Source organism: Typha latifolia, chromosome 8 (genome assembly GCF_019914945.1).
Source record: "Typha latifolia isolate L0001 chromosome 8, TyphaL0001v2, whole genome shotgun sequence".
In the NCBI taxonomy this organism is placed as follows: domain Eukaryota; kingdom Viridiplantae; phylum Streptophyta; class Magnoliopsida; order Poales; family Typhaceae; genus Typha; species Typha latifolia.
In genome coordinates, this window is record NC_133093.1 from 2203389 (window position 1) to 2216081 (window position 12693).

General features: G+C 34.6%; 2 protein-coding genes across 2 annotated transcripts; both read right to left on the bottom strand.

Moving 5' to 3' along the window:
• Positions 1–3985: 3985 nt before the first annotated feature.
• Positions 3986–6160, bottom strand: LOC140793284 (amino acid transporter AVT6E). The gene is made up of 2 exons (XM_073144675.1): positions 5986–6160; positions 3986–5875 (listed from the first exon to the last, which is right to left on the bottom strand). Exon 2 carries the CDS (start codon positions 5837–5839, stop codon positions 4403–4405), a length of 1437 nt encoding a protein of 478 aa, XP_073000776.1. The 5' UTR covers positions 5840–5875; positions 5986–6160; the 3' UTR covers positions 3986–4402.
• A 1585-nt stretch (positions 6161–7745) lies between these two features.
• On the bottom strand, positions 7746–12421 carry LOC140794298 (protein OS-9 homolog). Its single transcript, XM_073146277.1, has 8 exons — positions 12200–12421; positions 10823–10899; positions 8885–9091; positions 8720–8791; positions 8524–8639; positions 8331–8397; positions 8143–8249; positions 7746–8047 (listed from the first exon to the last, which is right to left on the bottom strand). The coding sequence occupies exons 1-8, from the start codon at positions 12303–12305 to the stop codon at positions 7918–7920; spliced, it is 882 nt and encodes a 293-aa protein (XP_073002378.1). The 5' UTR covers positions 12306–12421; the 3' UTR covers positions 7746–7917.
• Between the last annotated feature and the right edge of the window lie 272 nt (positions 12422–12693).

The window sequence follows — 12693 nt, forward strand, 5'->3', positions numbered from 1 at the left end:
GCCTCGAACCCAGTTCGAAACTAGTCCAGGACTAGAGTGGGTTAGGCGTTGTCCAGACCCTATATTTTTGGATAGGAACTCGGTCAGTGCTCTACTCCTAATTATATATGAATGCTCGTAATTGTTGTTATTTATTTAAGACTTTATTTTATTTTTACTTAGTATGTTTTCATATAAGTGTAGAGCTTGTCTTTAGGGTTCGATCGCTTTCTTCCTTCTTCATTCTCTCTATTCGTGTATCAAATTGTAATTGATCATAAATAATAAAAAATTAATTTGGTGACATGTTTGATTTAATTTAATACAGTAAAGACCATTCAAGATTTAATTCAAGCTTGATTCATGCTAAATTCAAATTGACCTTGATTCAAGCTTGAATTAGGTTTTATTTGAAATTGAATTTAATCACTTCAAGCTTAATATTAGATTAGGTTTGAATTAATTTCAGTCCAAGCTTAATATTTAAGATTAGGCTCGATAACACCCCTAACCCCAACTTGGGTTATTTATCATAACAAAAAAATACAACGAAGTACAATCCCAGAGGTTACTGAAGTTTCCAAATGTTGTATAAACAAACAAGTAATCTCATAACTATCCAACAAATTATCAATGAAATATATTCTTATATATAAAAGCCACAATGTTGTCCATGAAAGAATTCATCATCCATAAATGAGAACATGGATGTATTTGTTCAAAGTTGTGCATTCCTTGTTCTTTCATGCACCATCATATCATCTAGTTTTATCACGTACAGATAATTATTCAATGGGTTTTTTATAATAGAGTTAATTATGACATTTATTCAATCAGTAATCTTCTTTTACTGATTATAATTCAAGATTAATATCCACTAAAGAATAATTTAAATCACAATGATCTCAATCTGAAACAAAAGAAGATAAAGATGAATCCAGTGCAAACTTTCACCTTAATACCTTTTCTTTTGTGATGTTGTAATGTTCCAAAATACTAAGAGTAGAACTGTATAAATATCCTTTTAAAAATTGTATCGAATTTCCTCAGGTTGTTTGAATACTGATAACAATTACCTGCTTACCTTGGTCTATTTGAAATTAAAATGGGGGGCACCAAACCAAATAAAGTACAAAAATTAACAACATTATAACTCATTATCACAAGGAATTGCACTAATTATAACGTATATGTAGTTACCATCCTCGTAAGAGAATCTAATATTTCCTTCGTTGAAATAAATATTATATGCATACAACCTTGCATTCTACCATATAAAGGCCTTAGAGTTTGTAGTGTTAAGAAAATTTTATCACATCAATTTGGTTTCTTCCAATGTCTCATGTGCTTCTAATACTTAGATACAGACAATATACCTTTTTTTTAAAAAAGAAAATAACTCACCAAGCAAAATTATAACATCTATTTGTAAATAAATGTATGCAGTCCTTGGAGTGAGATGTTTGGCATAGAAAGAATATTTATGGTCTCTTATACAATACCTTTGACATGCATCAATCACCAAAGCATGAAGTGCATCACTCATAAAGTATGACTTAGCACAAATCATGCCAAAGGTTTCAATCTGATTCATAGCCAACTAATGTTTGCCAACTTCTGACTTCAAAAATACCAAGAAAGAACTGGCAACTCCATTCATGAGTATGTTCTTTTAGCCAAGGGCATCATCAACCAACATAAGATTGACAGACCAGAGCTCATGAAAAGCAAATTAAGTTGACAACTACAACCACCTACTTATAGAAGAGGGCCAGTTTTGAAGATACTTACAACTAGCTGTTTCAGCCTGCTGTATTACCGTCAAATTTTATTATTCTCACTTGTAAAACAGGACATCTATAACTTTTTCTGAACATAGATATCAGCTAATGATGCATTTGGTAATTCATTCTATCCTATGAGAATTTATGAGAGGAGAAGATTCACATGATATAAATAAAATCTTTGAAACAAACCTATACTTCTTCCAAGAAAGCAGAGTATTTTTCTTCTCTACATGTATGCTTATGAAATATGATCCATCCCTTCATAGAGAAAGAGGGTGCAGTATCTCAAAGGCAACTAGGTTGAGATGATCTGTTCAAAGATTAGATTACAGGTCAAACAATTGAATAAAAACTGAGATACCTTCTCAAAGAAAAACCAAGATAGAAGTTATCTGCTAACATTTAAATAAACAGATAATGAGGTTCAGAATATGTATCAGAAACCTGTTCTGTGCTTAATGTAATGGTCATATAACATTAGGAGCACCATTATTCAACCACTGAACCTACTGATCATCCGAACATTTTTCTCGATTAAAAATCATGACAAGAAAATCTTGTGATATGAACAATGAAAATAGCCCATTATTCAATTCTTGCTATAATAGCTTTAAATCTCTACTGTAACAGCCCATCTCATTAGAAAATGAATACCTGCTGAATGGTAGAACTGAAAGTTAACAATTGTTGTTTTGAAGATTTTTCGTATAGAGTATAAACCCCTCTAATGTTTTTGTTTCTCTCTGAGTATACCATTCTAAATTTGACATTTGCATGCAATGTTCTAAAAAGGACGGCCACAGTATGCCAGTGGTCAAGGGACTACCTAGTGCATATGCAAAATGGAGCCAAATGTATTTTGTATATGAATCAATATTTGATAATACTTGATTGATACATATAAGGAATGCAAGGGGGGAAATCTATATTGAACCATATATAAAGAGGCAGTTCTTACAATTTCGCTACTGAAAACTAGTTATCAGAAATCAGACAAGAAGATAATCGCTTTGGAGCCAACAAACTTACTGTCAAGTTGAAGAATTTTTGGCTACTTGCTGATTCTATAATCAACTGCAAAGCAGTGATATCAATAAAATATTGCACAATATTCTTAATCTTACTTTGGTAAATTGGATAGCTTGACATCTTTATCGCGCACTAATAAATGACTAACAATACAGGAAATCCTTCACTCTTTCAAGTAAAAATAATAAGTTCAGAAAAAGCAAAGGAATACAGAGAGAAGGATAGGTTAGTTGGGATAGGAAGTAAATTCCTACAACATCCATTTCATAACCAAAAATCCGACAGCACTGCAGTAAACTTTTAGCCATTTAAGCAACTTGTTCCTGACAAGCAGAGATAACTGACAATTTATAATTTTCAATTTTGAAGCATACTGGCATCCTTGTTTGAGGCTAACTACAAAACTCATAGTGCAACAAACACCAGAAAATATTATTAAGTAGCCAAGAGTTAAGAAATATTAACGAAAGACTCACATGAGATCTGCTTCATAATTGAAAACCCATCTATAATTGCAACAGTGGGATGCAATAGATAATCTCCTAAATTTGGAACTTAATATAGCAGGGAAATTGATGTCTTGAAATCATGATTAGTTTTCATTCCTAATGAGGCTTCAATCTGTCTAAAACTTTGACACACCTCATGTATTATGACATAATTTGCTAAAAGTTATACTATTGAGCACTAGGTTTGTGAACTTGAACAAACTTTTAATGAATGAGAAGGAGAAGACTGCATGAGGACATGTTTCAATTAACAAGGATGCCATTCAGTATTGTAGTAAGGCTTGTCATATTGCATCATAATGTATAGTTTGAGGCATGGAAACAACCCTTAATCAAATGTATTGCCTACTTCTTGCCTCCCAAACACTGCATCGGTGAGTGCATTGTGCATGTAGATGTTTGATGTTTCAAATATTTTCAGCATATCTCATTTATAAATGACTCATATTTATGGCATTAAAAATATGCCAAAGAAAATATATGACCTTTGTCAAAACAAAGAAATATGTTGCAACAAAAAACCATGTCAACAAGTTAAATTTTTTCCCATAATATCACTGTTCTTGCATAACTACTCAGAAGAACTGAAACATGCCATTTAAGTAGAAGACAATCTCTGGGAGTATGTTAACATGTTTCCAAACAAGAAAAGTAATAAATTGCTGAAGAAAATATGGTATATGGGATTCTTTTGAGTAACAAGACACCATCAAACATTCATCAATTTTATTAAAAGAATTACAAAATCATCTGTATCAATGGTGTAACCAGGTTGATGGAACAAATCTAATGCTTACTATAGTAGGTACCCTTCTGGCTTTCTAAGATACCATTAGTTTGTAACATGATCAAGTCTCCTTGCAACTTCAATTAATATATCATTTGTTCATGGATGTTCTTTGAGTAGTGAATGCTCACCCAGGAGTATCAAAGGAAATGTTAAATCTGTATAAATTCCTTAACAACAATCACCTAGATCTGGTATCCCTTTCATGACAGATGAATGATGACAAAGAATTTAAAAGTAATACTTTTCTTGACAAGAAACAATCAAAACTTGCTTCAAGAAGCTTTCCAACACTGCTAGAGAAATAGAGGTCATTCAGATTTACTTTTCAGGCTGTATATGTTCCCAATTACTCCTATAATGCTTACTATCATTGCCAATAGAAGCATTGCATACGATAAAATCTTTTCTCCTAGTCTCAAGTTCTTTCCTTGCTTATCTAATCTCAAAGCAACAAGAGATGGGAATATAAATCCCAATGCGAGCCCAGAAGTTGCGCCTGTAAATTTGAAAGCAACCCAGATATTGGGAATCATAGTAGAACCAAGATAAATAACCCCCAAAAGGACAGCTGTTAGTGTTAACATCCTCTTCCTAGTCTGGGAAGCTGATCCGGAGAAAATCAATGAATCTACTGCTTGTCTTAGAGAAAAATGAATGACAGGGAAAACAAGAACCAGATGAAGAATATAACCAATCCTCATTATATAGTTCAAAATTGAACTAAACCGGATCCCAAGGTCCTTGTCAAAATTGGTAAGCACATCTGACTCTGTGTCATCTCCAAACAATAGGTAGCCTGATATAGCAGTTGAAGCATAGACGCTGACACACAAAATTGTTGTAATCCTCCCAACTTTATACATCTTCTGAGGTGTCCTATCCTTGAGCTCGTTGTAGATTGGCTGAATATTGAAATGACAAACATATGCATTGGTCATGATCGGAATGACTACGAGCAAATCCAATATTGCAGCTTTCGATCCAAAATCAGGGCCCAACCGTGGAGTCTGGATGCGACCCTCCACAAGCTTAATAAATGCAATAGCACAGGATACGACAACAAACACAACAGCAAGGGCCACAGATGCAGCAGAAGTCAAGCTCAATGAGTCAATCTTCTCAAGAGCACATAAAGGGGCTAAAAAGATGACAAGAACCACTAAAATTACCAACTTCCGCTCATCCCAGATCCCATATCCAAATAACTGATCAAGAACGCCGACGTGTTTGGAGGATCCTGACATCACATCCCCGATGATAATCAGATAGACAACTAGAATTCCCGCATTGTTGACAATGATGCAGATCTCAGAGACAATCCTAAAGGGCCAACCGAGAGCGGATTGAACAACATCCCCATAAGAAGAGGACTTGCAAAGGGCGGAGAACCGGACCAAGAGCTCAATGCTAATTTCCGACAAAACCCCCATCAAAATTATCGAAACGAAGCCCACGACGAGGCCAAGGACCTTCATTGTGGCCGGAAGCGCCATGATCCCTGCACCAATGATTGAGGTAGCAAGGTTGAAGACGGCGCCAGGGACGCCGGACCCTTCCCCGGCCCCTTCTGCACCATTGCGGTCAAGAATGAGAGGAAGGTTGTCGTCGGATTCATCACCATCCTCTTCAAGGAAGACATCTTTCTTGGAGATCTTCTCCGGGTCATGGCCGTTGGGTGCATTGATCTTGTGGGGTTGGAGTTCTATGGATGAATTTAAGGGGAGGGCAGAGTAATTGCTCTCCATGTTGACAAACAATGGGGAGATTGCACGTGGGTTTTTCTGATTGTTTTGCGAATTTAGACGAGATGGAAGGAAGATAACATTACTAAAAAAAGGGATTTTGATTTCAAGATTTGGATGGGACTAACATTAGAAAACACAAAAAGTACCTGGTTTTCGAGTTGGGGAAGAGAGATCTGAAGTCTCCTCTTCCCCTTTGAACAACTCTTCTTTGGATCTACAACTACAAGAGAAGAGAAGAGAGAAGAGAGAAGAGAGAAGAAAGAAGAGAGAAGAGAAGAGCGAAGAGAGAGGAGGGAGGAGACCTCGGAAATACTATTTTGTATAGTTTTTTTGACTTCAAACCCTTGTGCCGTACGCGACCTGCCACATGGGACGCGATAAATATCGTGTATCTGATTGGATTTATCCACTCTCTGACGGAGTTTTCGACCAAGCCGGTCGTGTTCCAAACCTTTTTATCAAAATTAATTATTCATCAAAGTTATATTATAAAATAGAATTTAATGTTTTATGTATATAAATTTTTTTAATTTAATTTTTCAACAGTTTGACGATAAAAATATTAAACTGATTAATATTTTTAAAAGTGCTGATCAGTTTAGCGTGTACTACAGTAAATTAGACCTCATTTTATAATAAATTTAAGTAAAAAACTACTATATATATATATGCTATTATTTTGGATCCCAAATGAGTAGCATTTGGGAGTTGGACGCATGAATCTAATAATTTTATTGACATAAAATAAAATTATTTTATGTGATCAGAGAAAAGTAATGCGATCAACGACTAAGACATGGATTCAACAATGCCGTCACAGAAAATTAGTTTTCTTTTTTTTTTTTTTTTTAAATTCCTCAAATAAATGGCTGTCAGATATTCCTTAAACTGAGTTTTTGACCGAACTAACTCTCTCCCAAGTTTACAGAATAAATTGCTGATAACAGTGTTTAAGTCCTTAATTATATACTACACAAGTAGAATGGTATTGTCTTCGTAAAAATAAAAAATTTACTAAGTTTTTAGTGTCAGATATAAATCCTGCATGTTTATTTTTAATAGGAAAATGCTGATTTCTTTACCATTTTATGGGTGGCTATAGAAAAATAAACTAATTTTGGTATTAAGTTTACGGTTAGACCTGGTAAACAAAGTTTGGAAAAGATCTAATTGCAGCAAATTCCTGCAACCCTAGTTGTAGACAATCTCCAGAAGAATTTAAGCACAGTATGTTACTATAACTGCATTAGCCTATAGACCAACCAACTCTAACCCTAGATAATATTGTGGATAAATTGTTTGGTGGTTTGGTTGGTGGCTTGGCTCGATTTGATTGATGGCTCAGTAGTGCGGTTAGTTTGGAGGAATAGCTTGACAATGCAACGGCTTGGAGCAAGTCTCGGCGAAAAGCTCGATGAGGTCTAAATGTCTCTGTATCTAGGGAGAGTTAGCTCTTTATCTAGCCCATATCTAGCTTTCTCAATTTGGTTAATAATTTGACAGTACAGTTAGCTTAGAGGAATGGCTCGACAGCGCAATAATTTGAAGCAAGTCGCGGTGGCCTTCGGTTCGAAGTAATTGTTCAAAATATTTAGGAAAGGTTGGCTCTTTGTCCAACACATATCTAACCTTTGAGCTCATGAATGATCAAAAAAAAAATGCTGAATACCATACAACAACTCTCTGTTATCTACTTATCATCTGCTGTTCTTCACTGGAATACGAAGTTTGAGGGGTAAAAAAAGGAAAAAGAGTACGAGAATATGAAGGTCTTGTGAATGATTGTCTGATTAAGTCGGGCTTCGTTTAGAAAAAGCCAATTTGCTGACCAATGAGAATAATATTAGTGTTCAGTAAGCTTAAACAGTTCCTTTCATCCTATTGGCAATAAATAACACAATCCACAAGAGGAAGAACTACTTTTGTGATTCAATATATCTGAGTCCCACCTGTAAGATGTTCATATTAGGGAGCCCTTTGATACAAAAAAAGATCTTCAAGAATTTATGGCTCATTGTGTTCCGGATCGCAGGCTTTGTAACTACATCTCATCAATTGTTCAACAACAGAAGTAAAAGTCAAGTAGCATAATTCTCAGATTCCTCAGTAACTAGTGTAATCTGGGTTTCTTTAGGGCCAACTTCTACCGAGCCTTTGGGCATCTCATTGCAGTGAATGTGCCAAGTTCGCCTTTCCAGTTGAAACATCCTGAAATGGCGAGCACATAATCAGAGCAATGAATAAAGAAATGAATTAATTTAGTATCAACAGAAGGAGACTAGGAATGATAGTTTAAGACCCACGGGTTATTGCAAAGCATTGGACTTTGAATAGTGACGACATATTTGCATGAGGAAATCTCTTTGATTGAGCTGATAATCACATTGTGATCTGAGCAGAAAAACCTAACCTGGAGGAAAGAGAAAATTTGTATGAAAACAAATCCCAAGGAACTATGCAAACAGCGTTACCCCATTGAAAATTATTGTACCTCTGTTTCCCTAGGTTGATTTGTAAGGTCACAAACGGTTCCATTTGTATATTGATGTGCGTGATACCTGGCAAAAAGAAATAACACTGAATTTCTTTTCCATCCTCTACATAATTGTTCTTAACCAATTGACATTTGACAAAGATATATTAGTCTTCTAACATCAAAGATGCCTGCAAAAAGATCTCTCTACCTTTGAGAGGCAACACTGGAACGAGGATCTTTAAGTATAGAAAGATCAGAATGTTTCTGGTTGTAAGAAGTTGTTGCCTCAGGGTCGAATACGCCCAAAACAAATTCTTGAACAGCCTGTGACAGAAAGAACGCAGTCTCAAGCTTTAGAGGAACAAAGAGCACAATATAACAACGAAACAACAGCCGCAAGCCACCTTATCATCTTCCAAATGTACTTGTCGCACTTTTCCATGGTAACAGAATTCATAAGACCACCAACCTTCATGCTGTAAAAAAGTCCATAAGGAAGTAAAAAAAATGAAAGAACTTGTACTCTATCACTTATTGTCAAAAGTAAAACTATTTACAATGACACTTACTCTATACAAGCATTGATCCTTTAGAATATCAAGTAACTCATCTGGTGTCTTCACCTTGACCCTTCGGTCACTTTCTACAATAATACTGCTTGAATTCTGTGGGACAATTGGCTTTACTGGTTTACTTTCCTCAACTATAGGCAAGAAACACAAATAATTTTGGCCCTCTTTATTGGTCATGGCCACTGACTCCTGGCCATCATTCTCCTGCAAAATTATCCCATCCCTATCTCGTTATGCTAGCAAATTTAAAAAATTTAACTGTCATATTTTACTGAAACTAACACATTTTATCCAAAAAAAGAACATGTTAACATTGTTCAGCCTTGCACTAACATAAAATGTTAATATATCTAAAAAAAGAAGAGGGAAAGTATTGAGAAATAGCAGCCAGAAAGGTAAACTGGTGCAGAATTGCAAAATACTCAAGACCAGGGGCAGAAGAAAATTTCTTTTCACCAAAGAAAAAGAGAAGCATACCATAAGTTGCTTACCGTTGTTAAAAGTCAATGCAGAGGTAGATATCAACTAATAGTTTTTAACTTTTTATAATAAATATAAAAGCTTACAAACTATTAAAATATTCATAGATGGCAAATTGAAGAGGAAAGTAGGTATATCACTATTATAAGATATACTATACGAGCATCCTAATAAATTCACAAAGAGTTTATTGTACATGAAACCTCCTGCTAGTTGTGCTATATTTCCACTTTCCCATATGTCATCATGCTTTAATTCTCAAGGACGGCTACTGGCTATCTTAAAACATAATTTAATCATATAATAGTATTCACAAAATTCACAATAATATATACCATAACCATCTTATTTTACAGATATAATAGACCCAATTAATGTTAATCTCTTAAAGTCTACACATTAAAGTCTGTTTGAATGCAAGGATAATTTCAAAGGAAAAGAACAGAAGAAAAAAATTTAAGCTTCTTTATTTAAATAATTTTCATGTTCTTTTCTCTTCTCCCCAGATGAAGAAAAGGTGCGTGCAGTTAACCTCCTTAAAACTCAGTGAGATTACTTCATAGGATGTATTCGTTTGTGACGTGAAGGAGGTCCATTCACATAATTCCACCAAATCTCATGTTTTTTGGTAAAGTAGGAAAAGAAAGAACTTTCTCAATTGGCTGCCTGCCTACAAAGCTGCCAGATATGCATGAAAATGCAAGCAACAATATCAGCATGTAGTGTATCTTACTGTCGGAATTCGTCAGTCATCAACTACATTTATTTCATAGTTTTGGATCAAAAAGGTCCAGCGTAAAAGCCCCATATAAAGGCATCTCATGCAGTGTCAAGCTGGCCTGTTCTAACACGACATAATAATGCATTGACTAAGAACTTTAGATACATACATGAAGGTATATGTATGATGTATATGTATGTATGATAAATGTGTTTATATGAGTTGGACTGCATACTTTTGTTTCCTTGCAATTGATCGTAGAAGTTCATATGTTAACAATAAACCATTTAGATTAAAGATCAAAACCATCTACTGTAGCCTAAAATAGTTTTAAAACTAGAAACAAAATAATATTTTATTTGCAGGTTGTCTGCTCATGAATAAATGAATAAATGGTGGATTTGATAGTCCAACAAAATGTATATATGTACCTTTGAGTATTATTGATAAATAATATGGGTTACTTTAAAGTGGAAAACCAATCACAAGTTTTCAGTGATATCACTCTATAGGCCATGCATTTTCTCAACAACTTGATTCAGTAGCAAGCGGCCTTCATTGTATGATTTTTTGTTTCTAAACAGATTTACTGAAATTTAAACAAATTTGTCAGAGTGATTTAACAATTTAGGTGATAAGATGATAACAGAGTAACGACTCCATCTCTAAATATTCTTAAGTACAAGCATATAAAGGAAAGAAGAAAAGCAAGATCAGTAAATGTTTATACTCACAGGATGAAAAGGCGAATCTGCCGAGTGAAATACAACATTGTATTTCGGCTCACGAGAACTTCGCCCAAATGTCGCACCTGCAAATCAAAACCACAGAAGAAAATCCAATAATTGTCAAAAGGGCGTTGTAATAAGACATCACTGTGATTTATAACTAACATGATATATAATCAGATTCCTTCTCCAAGATGCATATGATAGAATAAATCAAGTCATTTTCTTGAGAATAAGGATGAGTAACTGATGATCATCGCACATGACATGGATATTTACTTCTCCAAAATATTTCATCTTATGGAAGAAGAAATACAGGTCAACTATGTTTTAAATCCTCCTAAGAAGTACAGGATGACTACATTTTAAATGCCTCCAAGAAGAAAAGTTGACTACATTTTAAATTGCCTCCTAGATACTTCAGGGAAACTCAGCTAATAATATCCAAGACGGATAAAACTACACACTTCCATTTTCAATTTTTATTGCATTGTGCTAAAACTTTTGAGCGTGCAGGAGTTTAGAACTACTTTTGATCATAAATGAATTCAGTAAAATCATGGTTGACTTTGAACTTTTGATAGCTTTGGAAGGTATGACTATGAAGCATTGCCATTGATGCAACTAACAAGGTAGGAATACAACACAATACAGATCTACCAGTATAGTGTTTTTTGTTTTGATTAACAAGGATAAAATATTCTAAGGATACAGTTATATATACTTATACATATACATATAAACAACATATAATTATATATGCTTGCATTTGCTTAATAGAGACATTGCTGTTCTAACATGTAATTGAGAAGATTTAAGTTCATTCAATTTATTCATAAACAGAAAATAAACAGCATAATACTTTTTGGGAAAAATGATGAAGAAAAGTTGCTTGCAACTGTAAAGATCATAACAAAAACAACAACAGAAATAACAACAACTCATATCAGAATATCTGGGATTGCTTATCTGGATCTTTTTCTTTCATTTCACTATATTTAAGGTATCTTCTTAATTTAAAATAAGTGCCATCACGTCTACACGTGCCAAAAGAACAACGGATTACCCACTATCCGGAACAAACCCTAAAAGCTTAAACGAACAACGAGCATCAAAATTTGAGACATATGGCTTCTTCAATTTGCGGGACGTAAATTACAATCTGAAGCATAACTAATCAAAAACCATTTTTATGTCCAATCTGATGAATCAATTAAGATGTGGGTCCATTTCAACATCCAATATTTGAAATCAAAAGTTTCAAGCTACCATTAGATAAAGCATCCAACACGGGAACAAAAAAGACCTCCAATTCTGTCAAATTCCAGAAAATTCGAGGGAGGGGGAGAGGAGATTCTTAGAAGAAATGAGAAGAGGAATTACCGGAAGAAGATGTGAATATCTGATCAGCTGCGACGGCGGTGAGGAATAGGTTATCGGGCAAAAGGAGGATAAAGAAGAGCAATCCGAAGAATCTCTCGGATAACATCGGAGAGGGAAGAGAAGAGATGACTCCCAACTTTGGCTTCGGCAAGAACGGAGATGGAGAAGGCGGTCTCCGGATCGTTTCCAAGAGGCGAATGTTTATTGAGAAACTTACAAAGAAGACCCTACAATTTTCGCTATATTTCAAATTAACCCCTCTCTATTCATTATTCACGGATAGAACCACCACGACCGTTTGATGCATAAATATAATTTAACCTAATGACTGTTAGCCTAACTTAAATATAGAACTAAATTAAACATACAAAACTAACCTAAATAGGATATCCACTAGCATATATAAAAACTCTTATACGATATATGAAGATAATGAATGTGTTGTATCGCCATTTCGGTGGATCAATCTTTCCCAACCTACTTTAAGTTTTCTT